Genomic DNA, 19,818 nt, shown 5'->3' with positions numbered 1-19,818 from the left:
TTTTATAATCGCGGTCCCAAGCCTTTTCGTAACACTTAAGCGGATGCAGTCAATAACTAAATTGAGAGAAAAAGAACATTCGCCAGTTGCATTGACAATGTTCAAGATCTACACAGGCAGAGAAGCCGGAAGTACGTCACAAGAAGCGTTCAAGTCTTACGGAAAAGTAGGAAAAGTGAATATCGCCCAGACGGAAGATTTCTTCTCCATTGTCTGACACGGCTCATCTACAAGAAAAAGTAAACATTTAGTTCTTTCTTTCTGATATGGTGACTACCCCAGATTACTTCTCACTTTTATGTGAAAATCTGACTGTAAAATAAGCAGAATTGCTTTTTATTCGCCCCATGCCAATATGCAAAATCTGAATTTTCTCTTTTCTCTTGGTAAAATTCCTTGTGAGTTCCTCCTCAATTCTGTTCTTTGTTTCTAACGGCACTTGGTTGACAGAGTCCCGTGATGAAAAAAAAAGACATTTGCCCCCTTCTCAACCAAGCCTTTTCTATCATGGGCAAGTTCAATCAACCTCCCATGAATGTTTTGGGAACGTGGGAAGAAACCAGACTATCCGGAGAAAACCCTGGATGCGGATACGGGGATAGATAATACTGGTGAGCACGTTGACCTTCAAGCGCAGAGGCTTGGGGTTCGATTCCGGCCCCAGCCTTCCTGTTAGGAGTTTACATATTCTCCTCGTGCCCATGCGGTGTACTCAATTTTCCTCCCACCTTACAAAAAACACGCACGGTAGTTTAGGTGAACGTTCGAAATTGTTTGATTGTGCGTGCGAACGCTTGCTTGTCCATGTGTGCCCTGCGATTAGCGAGCAACCAGTTCTGTGCAACTCGTGACGCCACTCGAGGTGCACTGACCGTGAACGCCTCAACGTGGAAACGGGAGCGCCTCCACTCCCATCATCCTAGTAACCGAGAAAAAAAAAAAAGAACAGGGCAAGCGGCTGGAGCGACGGTGGGTGGAGTACAGGAAGCTGCCGCTGTCCTCGGCTATCAGATCATGGCCCAAATCTAATTCCTACGCAAAAGACACACATAGACAAGCCGAGGCTGTGGACATCAGTGATTTTGAACCCGTGCTTTTTTCTTTTCCTGACTGATTTGTGGTGATCGAGGAGCTCCAAGATGTCTCGGGGAGTGATCCAACCCAGCCAGCAGAAGCTGGCCGAAAAGCTCACCATCCTCAACGACAGAGGCATCGGGATGCTGACCCGTGTTTACAATATCAAAAAGGTGCGCACACACATTGAATGCGCATACGAAGCACATGGACAAGCTTGAATGGCGATCTGAACATTTGCAACTGAAAGCCGGTGCCGCTTGTGTCAACGTACGTTAGTGCAATGAATGCGCGATTAGCTTGCATTGTATGCAAAGTATCGACATCTTGGGCTACCCTTCGACTTTCTCCATCTAATAAGCGTCATGGTTTCCCTCATAACGGTGGGAACAAGTGAGAGAGTTCGCCTTAATTTGCCATGTTTGTGGCTGGCGGTGGGTACGGTTGCGGCTAACAGCGTTAGCTTGCGGTAATGTTGGCCCCTTGCGCCCGAGAGCGAATTTACGACGATTTCGAGGCGTTTATTATGCAGGGACGATAGAATTAACATTGTCAGTGGTTAGTAAAACAACGACGACGAGGGCGATTAAATATCCACACGCGGACTCCGAACTACTAGCGTCGGGGCCTGGCGCCGAGCTCGCGTCGCTTAATGTTGTGTTAATGGCGGAGGGTGTTGGCTAGGCTAGGCGAACGAGCCGGGCTCCGCCTAACTCACGACCGCGAGAAGCCCGAAGAGGAGAGCTCAAGCACGGCCGCAGCCTAGTGGGCTGGCCGCTGTCACACCAGTCAGGAGCTCTCAGAATATTTATACTCCCTCACGTTAACGAGGCAAATAAGAAACGGCCTTGAAAAAAAAACACATTATTTGTGCTACATACATAAATATATAAAAAAATAAATATTAAAACGTCATATATATATATTTATATATATATTCATTCATTCATATAGTATATAATATATACTGTATATGTATACGAGGAATTTATATATGTATGTATGTACAGTATACACACACACACACACATATATATATATATATGTATGTATGTATTTAACTACACAAAAAAACTGATCTTGGCATGTTACAGTACTGTCGTCTACTGTTAATGTGACAAGTATTCTCAAAATTAGTTAGTCAAAACGTCTGGAGTGCGCACTTCTCGCCAAGTACAACGCACCAAGAATTTGGAACATTTTGAAAAAGCTTCTATACCAAGCCTTTTTTTTTTTTTTTTTTTTTTTTTTTAACAAATTTACCATCTTTAATTAACCTGCCTGCCTCCAAAATGTAAGGGGGAGGGACTACATCACAGACGGATCATGATTTCCGATCTTCAAAAACAGCTTTGTGAACAAGTCATTTGAAAAGAGAAAGTGAATCACAATTTTTTTCTTGCATCATTTGAAAATTTTTCTCCAACAACAGAAACCCATCTCCTTTCAGTTCCTTTTACAATTTTTTTGTACAATAAACTTTTAAACACCTTTTAAATCATACTGAAACTCCTGAATTGAAAAAAAACTTTTAGATAGAGTAAGGAAGCAAATTCATTCATTCTTTATTTTTTTTTTTTTAACAGTTGCGTAGCTTGGTATAGTGCCGAAATATACGCATGATTTTCAATCCAATCTTTAAAGTAAGAGAAATAATGCTTGCTCAATTATGGGAGCCCCACGCCCCACCCACACACCCACCTCCGCTCCAAAGGGTGTTCAGTTGTCTTAGTTGTACAGTTGTGTTTGCCCCAAAGTACTGTGTTTGTAAAGAACGTGCAGGTATGGTTATATTCCTAAAGGCTTGTTCGTGAACGTCGGCGTTAGGTCTTGAAGGCTGCTTTGTGAGGGCGAGAGAAATGTTGGGTTTTTCTGGGGAAGAGGCTGTGACGGCTTATATTGTTTGTGAATGAAAAGGGAGAGAGGAATGGTCGACAAGAAAAGCCGATAGTCCGCTCGCTCACACTGGTCTTTCTTTTCAGAGCATTCACGCTGAGCAGTCCAAGGAATGGTCAGATTAATGAGAACCAAGGACCCCACGGACACAATTGGCCACATTGCTTTGGCCTGATTTGGTGGGAACTGTCCCTCTGTCCCTTTCACTTGCTCCTCGTCATGCTCATTTTGCTTTCATTTTCACATAGAAAAATTGGTAATCCTGGCCACAAAAGACAATTTTATTTTTTTTTGTGAGTTCGCAGATCATTTTAAAATCACAAAGAAACAAAAGTTCACTTTTTGGAGTCGGGTAATTGCATTCGCATCCAAAATCCCAGTTAGCAATCCCCCTTTTTTTGCATTTGGGCCAAAATCGAGCATCTTTCGAAACTGATAGTCAGGCAATGTCCAAGGAGTGATTGGCAACACCCGTCTGGGCGAAGAACGATTGGCCAGGGAAACCCCTTGCTCAGTTTCTTTGCATTAGCATTTTGAGTCCACGGACAGCGTCATCATCTTGATTTGTTTGGCGGTTGTTTGAAAGACACTTTACCGCCATGTACTGGACAGAACTTGCGTGGAACAGGGCCAGAGGAGAGATGTCGGCATCACTTTTTTTTCCCCCCACCCGAGTCAAGTCAGAATTTTTGAGGATCAAATGTCACCGAGTGCGCTCTGAAGTGGTTTGGGCAAACTGTCGCTGTCTGTCAGGGAGTTTCGTTGGCCGTGCCGTGGGAAGCTAACTGCCGCCGTGACCTCGCTAATGAACAACGCGCACAGTGCCGGATTCCCCCTCCGTTGCTTCGCTAGGCTACGATAGACTCGTACATTGTTGCGCATCCGGAGGCGCGGCGCATACAGAGTCGAATCGTGCGTTCCTACCTTATCCTACATGGTAGTTGGCGGCCATTTTGTTGGAAGTGGTTACAACCCACTACCGTTACGACGGACAGATAAGCTACGTCCCTCGAGCTACGTTGTCACCAGGTTGGACTGTAGTCAAATCCTGAAGAGTTACATGAAACTTTTGGAAATCTCTTTGTACCAAAGAATTATGTGGCCACTTTGTAACCTTTTTTTTAGTCAGAGAATGAGAAAAAAACGTGTGTATGTGTGTGTGTGTGTGCCAGCTGATACAGAGTAACTGATAATGACATGATTGGATGGGCGAGCACCCGTCCCGGCCTTCTGGTTTTTCACATTTGAGTCGTTCCGATGGATCGTGTTGGTGACATGACGCCACTTTGTCCCCCCCCCAGCCCCGCTGTTGTGCGCTCTGTCCCTCTCCAACTGTACAATTTAAATGTGGCCCCTTGCTACACAGAATGTTCCAGAATACGGAGCCTGCCCCGGCCGGCCTCAGGCTGGTGTGATGGCCCCCGCCCGAAAGGGGCGGTCGGGGGTCACCGGCAACCAGTTGAACAAAAATCGCAATGAGTCACGGTTGACATTGGAGATAATGGCTACAAGATAGCATATTGCATTATTGATCTTTTTTTTTTCTCGTCTAATGCTATTGATGACGACAATATAACGGTTGTGACGATTGTTTTTTTTTTTTTTTTGTAGGGAGTTAGGAGACGCCACTAAAAGATGTCAATGTAGCCAGATTATTCGGCGTGAGAGAAAATTCCGTTCAATTCTGAGAAACGCAGTTCTATCAACTCTGCAATCCCCAAAAGTGAATTGCAGCACTTCACCCGATGCGTCCTATCTCGGAGGGGATGCTCCTCTGATAAATTCCGATGGACTTGAAGTATCCAACAACATGTTGTATCATTTTTTTGGGGGGGGGGGGCACGTTCTCTGTTTCATAACTGAAAGTATTGCACAGGAAAATCTGATTACTCAATTGAAAATGACTCGCTAGCTGCGACCCAAGAAGAGAGTTTGCGAAGCGGCGTCCCACTGGCACGGTTGCCGCGCTGAACACCGACATGCAGAGATCCAAAAGCTGTACCAGGCTCGCTGCCTGCCAGTTACTAGGCAACGGCCTTCCCCCGAAATACGGAGGGGAAAAAAGGCGCAGGGGCCTAACTTTTTTGCCGAGCGTCGGCCATATTACACTCAAAATGGACGTGTTACTTCCCGGTGAGATGCTACTCGGCGCGTTAGTGGCAAGTCGGCGTGCGTCAAGCCGCTGTTGAGTAACGATCGAACGCTCCCGCGGCGGGCGCCCTTTTTTTTTTTTTTTAATGTCTCGTGGAGAACTGCGGCAATGCAGCAACACGTGCGTAAACCGATGCATGCTCGCCGCGAGTGTGTGCGTGCATGCTGTGTGTGTGTGTGTGTGTGTTGAGTCGTTTGTCTGGCTTGGGTGGTTTTGATTTCTTCTCTTCTTCTCTCCGTTCCAATGCTTCCCCCTCCCCTCTCCTATGCAGCAAGGACAAGTTTGGAAGGTTTGCAAAGTTTATCACCTTCCACTGATGACCCCGCCCCCACCCCAGTCCCACCCTTCCCTCCTTCCACCCCCCCCCCCCCCCCCCTTCCTGGCTACCTGTACTGATCTGTTGGTCCTCTGTGCTTATTGGTGTTCCAATTGGCCACTGCGGGCTCGCTCCACGTCCACTCGACAAACCAAATTCTCTTACGTTTGATGTGATGAATTTAAAAACTAAATCCGGTTTGGACACAACGGTGAGATACTTGACCGATGTTTTCAGTCGTTAAAGTTGCGCTCTTCCGACGATTTGCACGCTTGTCCCACTTAGCCAGAAAGCGCGCACGTTTCTAGCGGCCATAAAACCAGCACCAGGATCACAAATCGATCCGTGTTGGCTCATTTCATCGCGCTAACAGTGAGAGAACAGATTGTAATTAAAATGGCAATCGTCCCGATAGCGGTCAGGACGCAAAATCAGTCGACGCAAACTTTGCCAGCCTGGGGGAACCATGCCGGATGTACCATCCGGAGGTTGTAGCCTTAGACACGATTTTGACGCGGCAAACTTCAAACTTTGGCGTCGACTTGAATTTCGCCTGCACCCCGTTTAGGCGGCTACCTAATCAGGCTTCCACGGTGGAGTCCGCCATGACTGTAAAACCAGTCAATGAACCGATACGCAGGTGACATTCTTACAAAACCGTCCCCCCCCCCCAAACATTCTCACGTGGGTCATGGACATGGCTGTGACCATAGCTAGGGTGCGCTCAGATCGGTTGACGCGTGGGACCCCCTCAAGAAGGCCAGCGGGAGCGACAAGCCGAGGAAAGATGGTCTGTTCTGGTATCCCGACAACCGCTCGCACGCTCCTCACTCCCCCCCCCACCCCCGCCACGCCGCCCCCTCCATTGGCTGCGCCGTTCCCTCCTTTACTCCATCCATCCACCCGTCCCCCTCCATGAAGCCGGACAGCTTTACGCACACTCTCGCGCTCCACGTCGGCGAAATCCCGCCGTCGTAGTTGAATCCGATTCATGCGAAATCAATCGCGAATCCGCAATACGCACGCGTCGTCAAATTTGATTGGGGGCCCATCGCTCGCCGCGTTGCATCATCATCATTGGAACAGAGAAAAGAGAGCGTTTGACGCTGCGGCCTCGAGATTGACCGTCCCTTGTCATTTGATACAACGAACGGCATTGTGACGGCGCTACTCGGATACAAAGTTTCAGGAGTACCGAGGTGGCGCGGGAGATGAATTAGCTTCATGTAGACATGAAGTAGCGCATCTTAGCCCGTCTTATTGTTGGCTTGGCTAGCAAACAGACGGTCGCCTTGCTGTGAGGAGAATTGGGCTTTGCCCCCCCACCCCCCTTGCGGGAAATCGGATGTTGTCGTTTGTGGTGTTTTGTATTGTGTGCTTGAGCTTTTTTTGTTCAGATGCTTATTGGGGGGTGCCAAATGCGTATTGTTGTTTTGCTGCTTGAAGTACGCGATTATCTTAGCGGCGGCGCGCTCACACTTGGCGCGCCGCCCCACCGCTGTGAGTTTCGACAACAACAATTTTTTTATCCCGACTCCAAAATCTCCAGTTGAAGGGAAGTTCTTAATCCTCGATAATCAGTCGTCCGCAAGGCCACAATGACGCACGGCGCCCTCCGTTGGTATGGAGGCTAAACGGCTCAGGAGGTTCGCTTGCTAACACCCCCCGAGTTGGCGAATTTTCATGTGAAATATTTTTCACATCGGAACGCGGCGAGTTTGCGCGGGAATAACGAGGCGTTTGTAAAGTTGTAGCAGGTGGCGCCGTATGCCGTACTTCCGCAAATAGTGGCCAAGGAACGTTGGCGTACTCTACTGCAGATGGGGAGAGCGTCGCTAGGATATGGGTTTTATTTATTTCATCAACTTAACGGCAAAAAACCGAGAGAGAAAGAAATAAACAGACGCGCAGCGTTGTGGAGGCGCCACCTGTCACGCCATCGCTTTTAAAGACGCCGTCGTCACGTCAGCAAAAGATGATCCCTTCTGCACCGCGGGGAAGTCGTTTCCAACATGGGCTCCCGATCCACGTCTCGCCAGTAAACTGTCTTCTCAGGTGACGCTTTAAACTCCGTTTATGGGGCGGGGAGAAAATATGATACTTGCGTCCAATGTCCATTCCTGACGGGAGGCGTAAAGCATCTGGTCACCTTAAGCAAGTTGATGCATGGCCGCCATTTGAGGAAATCGGGTCTCGGAGATCATTGAGGGCCACCTCACCGCACGTGAAAACCCACAGCCGGACGTGCAGGACTTTCCATTTTTGCGAGCAGAGTGCAAAATGGAAATGAACCCCGCGCGTATTCACGTGCATCTTGGGCGTCGACGTCAACTCGGCCCGTGGCCGCTCACGCGCTCGCTTGGATGAACCGACGTCCACGTTTTGAGCCACGCGCTCTTCGACGCTTCAAGACCGATGAAATGCAACCCAAGCTTGAATCGTTTTTTTTTCTTTTGCTCCCGCGCTCCTCACCCGATGCGTCTTCTCCTCCCCAGGCCTGCGGAGACCCCAAGGCCAAGCCCTCCTACCTGGTGGACAAGAACCTGGAGTCCGCCGTCAAGTTCATCGTCAGGAAGTTCCCTGCCGTGGAGACGCGCAACAACAACGTGAGTGTGCCCCCCCGCGTGGCCTTGTTTGGAGTCGTAGCCGGCGCTGGCGGCGGTGCCAAATGGTTCTCGTCTTGCTGCGAGCGCGCGTCCCTTTCGGATCGTTTGGCAGAAGCCGCTTCAGCCTTTTATGATGCGAAGCGCTCGAAAAAACGCAACATTTACTCGCAAACGCGGAAACAATGTCAGAGCGTGTGGAGACTCATTACTTGGCCGTTAGCAAATGTGTCGTTAGCTTGCGGCGTGTGTGCCTATGTCAAGCGTGCGCACGCCCGTGTGCGTTTGTGTGTGTGTGTGTGTGTGTGTGTGCGTGCGCGCGCCTGGCTAATAGCTTTGTTTGATATAAATGTGCAAAAATGGTGTCTTATGTTGTTTTCTGTTTCTGTGTGTGTTTGTTTTGCATGCTAATCCTGGCTTATTCCGGACTTGTGCTTTTTGGTAAGTTTGTGTTTTTCATTTGAGTTTGGTAATACTCTAATTGTTTATTGGACATGTTTTGAGGCTATTTTTGGTCCCCTTTGCTTTGCTCGGCTGGCTCCATTTTTTTTTTTAATGTTATTTTATTTTTGGAACGGTCTGTCGTCGAGCGCATCTACTGAGTGTCTGCGGAAGCTTGAAGCAGAAAAGCCGTGCCACTCGCATTCTCAGCCCTTTAGACAATTTGGAGTCTCATCTGCATGTTTTTGGAGCACGGGTGCAAGATGCATCCACAGGGAAAGGCCAGAGTCCAAATTCAAAGCCCCCCCCCCCGATAACGACCCCCCAACTAAAACGAGCGGCGATGTTGACGTGACAAGTCTCGGTTCTCGTGACGCGTTGTGACTCCAAATGTGATGTTGCAGCAACAGTTGGCTCAGCTGCAGAAGGAGAAGTCGGAGATCCTGAAGAACTTGGCTCTCTACTACTTTACCTTTGTGGATGTGATGGAATTCAAGGTCGGCAGAGCGATGGCGGCGACTTTTTGAGCCGTGAGCGCGTGTGTGTGTGTGTGTGTGTGTGTGTGTGTGTCCCAACGTCTCGCTGTGCATTGACAGGACCACGTGTGCGAGCTGCTCAACACCATCGACGCGTGCCAAGTTTTCTTTGACATTGTAAGTGCCTTCCTCGCCGGGGAGCTCGCTTGTCTTTTGCCACGCGGACGTGACGGGACTGTTTTTTGTTTCCGGTCAAGACGGTGAACTTTGACCTGACCAAGAACTATCTGGACCTGGTGGTGACTTACACCACGCTCATGATTATCCTGTCACGCATCGAGGAGAGGAAAGCCATTATCGGCCTGTACAACTACGCTCACGAGATGACGCACGGAGCCAGGTGAGCGCAAACACGCAACGCGCGGCGACTTAAAACGCGCCGAGTCACGCCACCTCTCACTTGTGTGTGTGTGTGGCGCAGCGACCGCGAGTACCCCAGGCTGGGCCAGATGATCGTGGATTATGAGAACCCTCTGAAGAAGTTGATGGAGGAGTTTGTGCCACACGGGAAGGTAGTCCGTCCATGCTCATTTGCATATTAGCAGGCGGAGTCCAACGACGGGTCTGGAAAGAAAAAAAAAACAAAAAAGACCATGTGACATCCATTTGTCCATCCATCCATCCATCCATCTTCTACCGCTTATCCGGGGGCAACAGCTTTAGCAGGGAAGCCCAGACTTCCCTCTCCCTAGCTACTTCTTCCAGCTCTCCCCGGGGGATCCCGAGGCGTTCCTAGGCCAACTGGGTGACATAGTCTCTCCAGCGTGTCCTGGGTCTTCCTTGGGGTCTCCTCCCGGTGGGACATGCCCGGAACACATCACCGGGGAGGCATCCGAATCAGATGCCCAAGCCACCTCATTTGTCACATTGTCTTTTTTGGGGGTTTTTTTCCTTTTTTTTTTTTTTCCTTCCGCAGACCGCTTTAGCTCCTGCCAAAGCTGTCTGCGGCAGACATAGCCGCAAATGTTTTTCACGCATCGATGTTGTCAAGGATTTTGAACGATCCCGAGCCACGCCGAAGCAGGAACGCAGCGAGCGCTTTTCTCAGATGGAAAAAGCTGCGATCATGCGCCGAATTTGCTCCCGTTTGCGCAGTCTCTGTCCGACGCCCTGATCAGCCTTCAGATGGTCTATCCCAGAAGGAATCTTTCCGCCGACCAGTGGAGGAACGCCCAGCTGCTCTCGCTTATCTCCGCCCCCTCCACCATGCTCAACCCCGCACAGTCGGACACGGTGAGTCCCAAAAAAGAGCTTTGAGCCCGATTTCCTGGCGAGTGTGACTTTGCGGCCTCTTTCCAGATGCCCTGCGAGTACTTATCCCTGGACGCCATGGAGAAATGGATCGTTTGTGAGTCGGCGGGGGGGGCGGGGGGTGGGGGGTGATGTGACCCGGCCGGCCGCCCGCTTCACTCGTTCCTCTTTGTGGTTGACTCAGTCGGGTTCATCCTGTGCCACGCGGTGCTGAACGGCGACGCCGGCGCCTTGTCGCTGTGGAAGTTGGCGCTGCAGAGCTCCACCTGCCTGTGCCTCTTCAGGGACGAAGTCTTCCACATCCACAAGGCCGCCGAGGACCTCTTTGTCAACATCCGCGGGTGACGTTTTTCCTCCCCGCGCAAACGGAAGGCGGCATTCCAACCATCTTCATCTTTTTTTTTTTTTTCTGTGCTTTGCAGGTACAACAAGCGCATCAACGACATCCGAGAGTGCAAGGAACAGGCCCTGTCTCACGCGTACGAGCGCGCGGCGCAGCCGCCCCTTTTCTTTTCCTCATTCACACTCAACGAGGGCATTCATTGAGTCGCCTACATTTTTTTCTTTTTTTGTATTTCCTTTTCCGCGTTTGCGACCCGCTCGTCTCATCTCTCTCGGGTGTGCGTCCCGCCTTCCTTTTTTCTCTCTTTTGTTCCCTCCTGGTCTTCCTCGCGTTTCATCCGCCGTACTTAATCTGTCTGCCGCTTTCATCTCGCTTCTCGGTCTTCCCGCCACGGCTGTCATTTACTCACTTTGGTGCCTGGCGAGGATTGTCCTCAAAGTGTCATCGCGGCGTGTAAAGCGTGGTGGGGGGGGGGGGGGCCGAGGGGCATGGGCTCTGACTTCCTCCTTCTGTCTGCCCGACTCCTCAGAGGCTCCATGCACCGAGAGCGACGCAAGTTCCTCAGGTCCGCCCTCAAGGAGCTGGCCACCGTCTTGGCGGACCAGCCGGGCCTGCTGGGTCCAAAGGTAGCGCCGAACCACATCACACCTAGCGCGTCGTTCCTCCCCCCATTTCACTACAGCATTTTATCGTTTTAGGCCTTGTTTGTTTTCATGGCGTTGTCCTTTGCCCGAGACGAGATCATCTGGTTGCTTCGGCACGCGGACAACATCCAGAAGAAAAGCACGGACGACTTCATCGACAAGTAGGCGCCGCAAAGGTGCTCCTCGGGCGCCCATCGGCGCACCATCACGCGTGTCCTTTTGTGGAGCAGACACATCGCCGAGCTGATCTTCTACATGGAGGAGCTGCGAGCCCACGTGAGGAAGTACGGCCCCGTCATGCAGCGATACTACGTGCAGTACCTGTCGGGCTTCGACGCCGTCGTACTCAACGAGCTGGTGCAGGTGCTACACGCGTCCCAGCCCTTTAGCATGTAGTCCATTTGGAGCTCTCGCTCCTGGAAGCGTGCGTCAAGCGTTTGGATTTGCCTCCGCTCGAACATGGCCGACGCTTTTTGAGGAGAAAAGCCTCTGGCAAAAGCGAGTGGGATTTGTGCTCCACTCATTCCCTCCCAAAGACGTTTTTAAACGTCTCTTCAGACTCGGTCGGGAAGGGGCTGCTAGTGAATGAGTTAAGAGCCACGGCCAAGAGGTCGGCGTCCTTGTGAGGCTTTTCATTTCATGCTATTTGCGTGCGCCGTTGTTTTTCCTGTTGCCTAAATGGCCGACAGCGCATCAGCAACCGCAAGGGCATCTCCGAAGCTCATGACGGCCTGTGGCTCAGAAAAAGAAAAAAAAAAACTTATGTTGGAGCCCTCGGAAGTCAAGTTTGTCTTTTTGTGGTTTGTAAGCGGAGCCCCTGCGCTTTTGTGTGTGCCAGAACCTGTCTGTGTGCCCAGAGGACGAGTCCATCATCATGTCTTCATTCGTCAACACCATGACCTCGCTTAGTGTCAAACAAGGTAAGCGTGGCAAAAGATGGCGGAACCATCTTTTTGCCCAAAACCGTGAAACTCCTCCATTAAGGATGGCAAAATTGTGTTTTGTCTCATTCAAAAGTCACCAAATCAGACTTCTTATTCCACTTAAGGCGCTCTTCTTGTTGTTATCTTGCAGTTGAGGATGGCGAGGTCTTTGACTTCCGCGGGATGAGGCTCGACTGGTTCCGACTGCAGGTTGGAATGGGTCACACACACTCTCTCGCTCTCTCTCTCACACACTCTCGCTCTCGCAGTGGTCAATCTGTGCGCGATGAATTCTTGGGTTCAACGCATGCGAGCGGCGTTTGCTCTCCTCCGCGCAGGCCTACACCAGCGTGTCCAAGGCCAGCCTGGGCATCGCCGACCACAAGGAGCTGGGCAAAATGATGAACACCATCATCTTCCACACCAAGATGGTGGACTCGCTGGTGGAGATGCTGGTGGAGACCTCTGACCTCTCCATTTTCTGGTCAGCGTTCGCGAGGCGCTCCGCCGCCTTCGGTGGCGTGAATGGCGCCGGCAGACGCCAACTCTCATCCGTCCACGTTTGTATTTGTGTTGTGTTGTGTGTGTGCGCGCAGCTTCTACAGCCGCGCCTTTGAGAAAATGTTCCAGCAGTGCTTGGAGCTTCCCTCGCAGAGCCGCCACTCCATCTGCTTCCCTCTGCTTTGCACGCACTTCATGTCGTGCACCCACGAGCTGTGTCCCGAGGAGGTAACCGTCCCGATCGGCCCCTCGCGGCGCCCGGCATCCGTCCACATTGTCTCCTCGGCTCCGTCCCCGCAGCGCCACCACATAGGCGACCGCAGCTTGTCCTTGTGTAACATGTTTCTGGACGAGATGGCCAAACAAGCCCGAAACCTCATCACGGACATCTGCACCGAGCAGTGCACCCTCAGTGACCAGGTAGGAAGCGCCGACCGATTGGGACAAAAACCGCCGTCGGGTTCCGTTGATCGCGCAAAGCCGATCTTTTCTCCAATTGGAGCCGTTGACGGAGAACCGACCGGTTCAATGGCACGGCTGCGCTGCGCTGCGTTAGCCAGACGTCTAAAAGTTTGAACGTTTATTGGGTGCGCCGAGCCACCTCCGTCATTCCGTAAAAAGCCTCTTAAGTTTGACGGGTGAGCTCTCGGCTCAAAGCGGCGGAGCGCCGCATCAAAGGTGGCTTTACGGCCGACCCGGCAATTCTTGTCCCATCTGTCCGGCCCGCCGGCAGCTGCTCCCCAAACACTGCGCCAAGACCATCAGCCAGGCCGTCAACAAGAAGAGCAAGAAGGCCACGGGAAAGAAGGGCGAGCCGGAGAGGGAGAAGCCGGGAGTGGAGAGCATGAGGAAGAACCGACTACTCGTCACCAAGTAAGTTGACGAAAAGCAAAGCGACGACGAGGGGCTGAAAGTCAGGCTTTCTTCTTTTGTTTGAAATAACGGGGGCCGTTTGAAGAACGTGTGGTTTTCTTTTTCTCTCCTCCAGTCTGGACAAATTGCACACGGCCCTATCGGAACTCTGCTTCTCCATCAACTACGTTCCCAACTTGGCGGTGTGGGAGCACACGTTCACGCCGAGGGAGTACCTCACATCCCATCTGGAGATTCGCTTCACCAAGTAAGCCGATGTCATGAAATCCCCCACCCCCACCCCCCCACCATCGTTTTCAAATCCGATTTGCAATTTCAAAATCGCTTCAATAAAAAACGGCTTAAAATGACCTTCGAAACAAGCGTTCACACCCGCGTTCACACCCGCATCCACACCGTCACCGAGCAGGAACCGACCCCACGCCGCCCGCACGCCAGTCGGGCGAGTGGACACGCGACGGTGACAGCGGCCCCTATTCGACGGAAATCTCTTTGTGTTACTTTCCCTCCTCTCCCCTGCCCGATTTCCAACGATCAGCTCGGCGGCAAGCTCCGCGGGGGTCCGAGAGCGATCCGGATCATTTGAATCGGATGCGTCGCGGCGTTTGACACCTACGATGTGCAGCGTGCTCTCGAAACGGTCCCAATCTATATTGGTGTCCTGAAGCGCCCTCGTGTGGCGAATGCCTGAAAGTCGCCACTCGAAAATGAAGCCTTTTTTTTTTTTTTTTTTGCCGTGGCAACTTTCAGGTTAAAAAGCGGCGAGTCTTGTGCCCGTCCCCCCCCCCCCTTGCAGGTCCATCGTGGGCATGACCATGTACAACCAGACCACTCAGGAGATCGCCAAGCCCAGCGAGCTGCTGACCAGCGTGCGGGCCTACATGACGGTGCTGCAGTCCATCGAGAACTACGTGACCATCGACATCACGCGGGTCTTCAACAACGTGCTGTTGCAGCAGACGCAGCACCTGGACAGCCACGGCGAGCCCACCATCACCAGCCTCTACACCAACTGGTGCGTCGCTAAGCCCGTCCAAGCCTCGGTCCGCATCACAAACTGCGTTCCAGTTGCAATCGGTTTGAATGGAGCACTCGGCGTCATCCGCGGTTTCATGATCGATTCCGTTCAAATAGTTTTGCGCAAAACTGCCACGGGAAGGTTTTGGGAAGCACGGTGAAAAGCGAAACGTTTCCACTTGAAGAGCAAAAAAATAGTTGGCGTTGTCCCTGTACGGCAACCTCGATGTGGCTTTTGAAACGTTGTCGGCAGGTACCTGGAGACGTTGCTGCGGCAGGTCAGCAACGGGCACATCGCTTACTTTCCCGCCATGAAGGCCTTCGTCAACCTGCCCACCGAGAACGAGCTGACCTTCAATGCCGAGGAATACTCTGACATCTCAGGTACTGACGCCCCGTGCGTCCGACCCCCCCCCCCCCCTCCACGACTGTCGCCAACTGTCCTTGCGCTCCCCGGCAGAGATGCGTTCGCTATCCGAGCTGCTGGGGCCGTACGGCATGAAGTTCCTCAGCGAAAGCCTCATGTGGCACATCTCTTCGCAGGTGTCCGAGCTCAAGGTACGGACGGGCGGCGTTACGCCTCCCCCCAATTTTTTTTTTTTTCTTCTTCTAGCTTTTAGCGTTTGCCCTGAACGTGATCTGATGTGCGCAGAAATTAGTGGTGGAGAACATGGAAGTGTTGACCCAGATGAGAACCAGCTTTGACAAACCCGACCACATGGCGGCGCTGTTCAAGAAGCTCACTTGTAAGGCATCCCGCTTTCTACGCTCTTTGGCACTCATTGGATTGGATTTGAAAGGCATTTCGGATCGTAAGCGCTCGGTTTGTCACTTTTTTTTTTTTTTTGTAGCGGTGGACAGCGTCCTGAAGAGGATGACGATCATCGGCGTCATCTTGTCATTCCGCTCCCTGGCCCAGGAAGCGCTGAGAGACGTAAGAAACACAAAGACGAGCGCGCGCTCTGTCTGTCGCGCGTCTCCACTTGGCCCCGTTTAGTGGCCGGTTCGCCCGATGGCCGAGCATTTCGGGGCATCTCGCCGTCCCTTTTCAACCGATTGACCCAGAGAATATTGTGCTCCGCTCCGAGACTGAGTTAGCAGCTATTTTACCAAAAAAAAGAGGAGGCACTTCTGTAGTTTAGCATTGGAACTTGGATTCACGCATTGGAACACGCACTTCGATACTTGAAACCTTACCTCTACATATTGTTGGTGTGGTACTGCCATCTGGTGGAGTCTGTTGATCATTGCAGCCGAGTAGTAGCTTGAATGACGCGGGCAAGCGTAGTCCGAAAGCCGTTGAAAAACCTCGGCGATGAGCGTATTCCTTGGTGGCGACCCGAAATCTTTCATTTCCGTCAAGGCTCTTCTTCTTCTTGTCATCATTTCACGCTGCTCAAGGTTAGCCCGACCTCTCCTGTTCTCCTGCGCAGGTCTTATCGTGCCACATTCCCTTCCTGGTCAGCTCAGTGGAGGATTTCAAGGACCACATTCCCAGGGAGACCGACATGAAGGTACACTCACACCAATCCCGTCTGCTTTTAAACTCAAATTAATGACAATAATAATATGGAGATATTAATTTTTTTGTGTGTGTGTGTGACTGTGTCCATCCAGGTGGCCATGAACGTCTACGAGCTATCTTCCGCCGCCGGTTTGCCGTGCGAGATCGACCCGGCCCTGGTGGTGGCGCTGTCCTCGCAAAAGACCGGTAAAGCGCACACGCGCGTGCACCCCGACAGAAATTGACAGAGTTGTTGACGATGGCTGCGCGCGTAGAGAACATCAGTCCAGAGGAGGAGTACAAGATCGCCTGTCTGCTGATGGTGTTTGTGGCCGTTTCCTTGCCGACGCTGGCCAGCAACGTCATGTCGCAGTACAGCCCCGCCATCGAAGGTACACGAAAACCGTACATCTCGCGCATCCTCGCCGGAGCCCATCCCTAAGCCGGGACCGGGCACGCGACAACAAACAAGCATTGCCGCGAAACTATGATCACCTCGTCCTATTATTCCCACAATTGCGCACGCCTCCGGAACAGGAACGCCAAAATGCTCAGGTAGACTATCGACAAACATGATTCCAAAGTAGCTTGGGAGTCGAGGCGAAGCCGACGTTCAAGGACGTCCCGCGTGTGTTGTTGTCGTGAAAAGGAAAAGCGAGACGCGTCGCGACCGCGGCGGAGACGCGTGGGGAAATGTCATTTCCTGCTCCGGTGGCGCGAGGCGGCGGCGGCGGCGGCAAGCAAAGCGGCCGCGATGGATTCATTACGCTGCAGCTTCGCCGCTTACCTCCGCGTTAAGGTCACTCCACTCGGCGGCGCTAATTGAAGGTGAAAAAAAAAAAATACCCGCGCTGAATAAAGTTGATTCTGCGGCGTGGCGGAGCGAAAGCTTCTCTTGATGGAGTCGCACCGACGCTAACAACCTTGAAATGAAAGGCGCCATTGTTAATAAGGGCCGCCCGGGAAGAGGATAATGAGCGGTAATAGGCTGGATTGTTAGTAAGCGGCCGTGGCGTGTCTCGAGCACCTCTCCAATGCGCGCGCTTGCTCCAGCACGCGCTCATTGAACTTGGTGTCAAATACCCGAATGACCTCCCATCAGTTCCTGTCTGGAACAAAGATGTCTTGATGGCTTCTCCGCAGTTGCACGCTAACGCCGTGACGGGAAAACGTGCTCAATAGCCTCGGTAGGACACACTGGACGGGTCGTTTGGAGATGAGGTTAAAAAAAAAAAAAGTCGTTAGAACGTGATAAAGAGGAGCTAGCTTAGCCCGCTGTGTATTTGCTGCCCCCCGCAGGCCACTGCAACAACATCCACTGCCTGGCCAAAGCCATCAACCAGATCGCCGCCGCGCTTTTCACCATCCACAAAGGAAGCATTGAGGACCGCCTCAAAGAGTTCTTGGCTGTAAGCGCCTTGCTTTTGCTGGGTTTTGTTTTGTTTGTTTTTTTGGCAACTTGATCAGCATGCATCTCTGACATCTTAACTTGCTTGTGTGTGTGTGTGTGCGCTTTTGTATCCAGCTGGCCTCGTCCAGCCTTCTGAAGATCGGCCAGGAGACGGACAAGATGACGACGCGCAACAGAGAGTCGGTTTACCTGCTGCTGGACATGGTGAGATTTGCCGCGTGCGAAATGACGCCGCGTGATAAGCAACGAAAAAAATCGTCATCAAAACTGGTTGCGCGCCTCCCGCAACACCCAAATATGCGTTTGCTTATTTTTGCGCAGAGCCGCGTTGACGTGTATCCGTGTTGCGATGTTGTCAGATTGTGCAGGAGTCCCCCTTCCTAACCATGGACCTGCTGGAATCCTGCTTCCCATACGTGCTCCTGCGTAACGCCTACCACGCCGTCTACAAGCAGAGCATCAGCGCCAACGCGTGAAGGCGCCCGTCTGCTTCCTCAGTCCTCTAAAAAGACGCCTCCGCCACACCGCAGTGTTTTCCCGCCTATTTGCGATTGGCTGTCCTCCATGATTTGATGACGAACTCGCCTTGAACCAGCCTAAGATGCCGCAGCATCACAAACACACACCCTGAAAATGTAGATGGTGGCCTCTTGGTGCCAAAAAACTACATGGAAGTGAGGTGAGGAGCTTCTGCTTTTGGAAAAATAGTGCTTTAGCACTATCTTGTGGCGTCGCTGGGAAATTGTAAACCTTCCTGCGGGGCATGGTTTCCAGGCAGATTTTCACGATTGGCCGCAGGGCTCCGTCCTTCGCCCACATGACTTTTTACTTTTACAACGGGGCTGACAGGAGCTCCTCCTCAAATACACTACTTTTGTCTAAAAGGGGGACCTCGACTCCCTTCAACAATTTTTGTTGAGGGGACTTGATGTTCCCCGATGCCACAAAATGGCGTCAAAGCGTCTAAATTAAGCTCGCCAACACACTTTGCAAGAAGCGACAAGAGGGTGGCAAACCACCAATGTTGTCTCAGTGAAGCTGCTCAACCCACTTCAATGCCACATATGACGACACAAAAAATTTGTGAGGTGAGGGTTTTTTTTTGTCGTTTTTTTTTGAAGAAACTAACATGGGATAAATTCACCCCAAAAATCTGTAAACACACAAATGTGTGAATGCTGCACCGCAACTATTTGTGGATTCACTGTAATGCTACCAAGTAAAAAAAAAAATGTACACGCGTACCTATGCTGGCTGAGCGACCAACAACTGACACACACACACACACACACACTAGCTGGATGAAGTTGGGGATCAGTCGACACTTTTTTGGTTGTATTCCTTTTTATTTTTTTTAATATGTCATGCTGTTGCTAGGCGGACCCCAGCCGCGGCAACATGAAAAACAAACTCGAGCGTTGGCTGGTTTGTTATGCGAGGACAAAAAAAAAATTATAAATATATAGTATATATAAATATACAGTATATATATTGAGTTGACACTAAACTATTTGACGGCTTGTATGTGGTGGTGACGGATTTGGATGATTTTTCTTCCTTGATGTTTTTCATTTTTGCTCGAGGAGGGCGGCCGACGTTTGCTTGCCGGTTGTGTATCGATGACACGGAAAGTCCAATCATTTCGCCGCCTCGTCACATTTCACAGTCAAAACACTCACGCGTGCATACACTTGTAACATGGTGTTTTTTTGGGGGGGGTGGGGGCTTCTTTTCTAGCTAGTGGTGACATGAACTCTCTGGGTTACATTCAAAAAGAAAACCAAAAAAAAGGTTTTTGACGTGAACTCAACTGGTCTGTTTTTACATTTTCTTATTTTTTTTTTCAATTTGTCAAGCGTGTTAACAACACTACATAATATGTTTGTGTGCGAGAGGGACGGGGGAGGGAGGGATCGGGGATCATGCATTCTGTAACATAGTACCAGGAAGCCCTCGGCTGCTCTCGAATCATGGTTAATAAAGTACAAGTGAACATGTCTTCATCCGTCCGAGCGCTTTTGCTTCTTTGCTTTGCGGCCTTCTCCCAAGATGGCAAGAAACCATTGAAGGTTATTATTGCATCACCTCGACTCGACCTGACCTCACGACAGCACATGACGAGTGTGGGTAAGGTTTGGACTCCTTGGGACTTTGCTTGTGAAGCGGAGGTCACTAGGGTCAAATTGCACATTTTATGCTCCCAAACATTTGAGCGGTTGTATTCCGTATATAAATTGGGTTCATCACCCACCCACTTATAATTTATTCATCAAAAGATATGTAAACATGTACAAAGCCGAAACTTTGATGACATCATATGTTGATACATTGTA

General features: G+C 51.1%; 1 protein-coding gene across 4 annotated transcripts; it reads left to right on the top strand.

Moving 5' to 3' along the window:
* The first annotated feature begins 936 nt into the window (after positions 1–936).
* On the top strand, positions 937–19,494 carry LOC127610610 (nck-associated protein 1). 4 transcript variants are annotated; one of them, XM_052080937.1, is made up of 32 exons: positions 937–1,247; positions 5,394–5,411; positions 7,934–8,044; positions 8,893–8,979; positions 9,079–9,135; positions 9,216–9,358; positions 9,440–9,530; positions 10,114–10,251; positions 10,318–10,366; positions 10,454–10,610; positions 10,692–10,748; positions 11,142–11,238; positions 11,311–11,417; positions 11,487–11,619; positions 12,095–12,176; positions 12,331–12,389; positions 12,518–12,663; positions 12,776–12,908; positions 12,981–13,100; positions 13,414–13,553; positions 13,669–13,800; positions 14,350–14,568; positions 14,824–14,954; positions 15,031–15,128; positions 15,223–15,316; positions 15,422–15,504; positions 16,004–16,084; positions 16,188–16,281; positions 16,350–16,466; positions 17,374–17,483; positions 17,600–17,689; positions 17,845–19,494. In XM_052080937.1, the coding sequence occupies exons 1-32, from the start codon at positions 1,140–1,142 to the stop codon at positions 17,959–17,961; spliced, it is 3,399 nt and encodes a 1,132-aa protein (XP_051936897.1). In that variant the 5' UTR covers positions 937–1,139; the 3' UTR covers positions 17,962–19,494. The 4 variants fall into 4 exon arrangements, with proteins under 4 accessions (XP_051936897.1, XP_051936896.1, XP_051936899.1 ...); XM_052080936.1 differs by having other exon boundaries at positions 8,887–8,979; XM_052080939.1 differs by lacking the exon at positions 5,394–5,411 and having other exon boundaries at positions 938–1,247.
* The last annotated feature ends 324 nt before the right edge of the window (positions 19,495–19,818 follow it).

Source organism: Hippocampus zosterae, chromosome 11, assembly GCF_025434085.1.
Source record: "Hippocampus zosterae strain Florida chromosome 11, ASM2543408v3, whole genome shotgun sequence".
Classification (NCBI taxonomy): Eukaryota; Metazoa; Chordata; class Actinopteri; order Syngnathiformes; family Syngnathidae; genus Hippocampus; species Hippocampus zosterae.
This window is presented reverse-complemented; position numbering and strand designations above follow the sequence as displayed.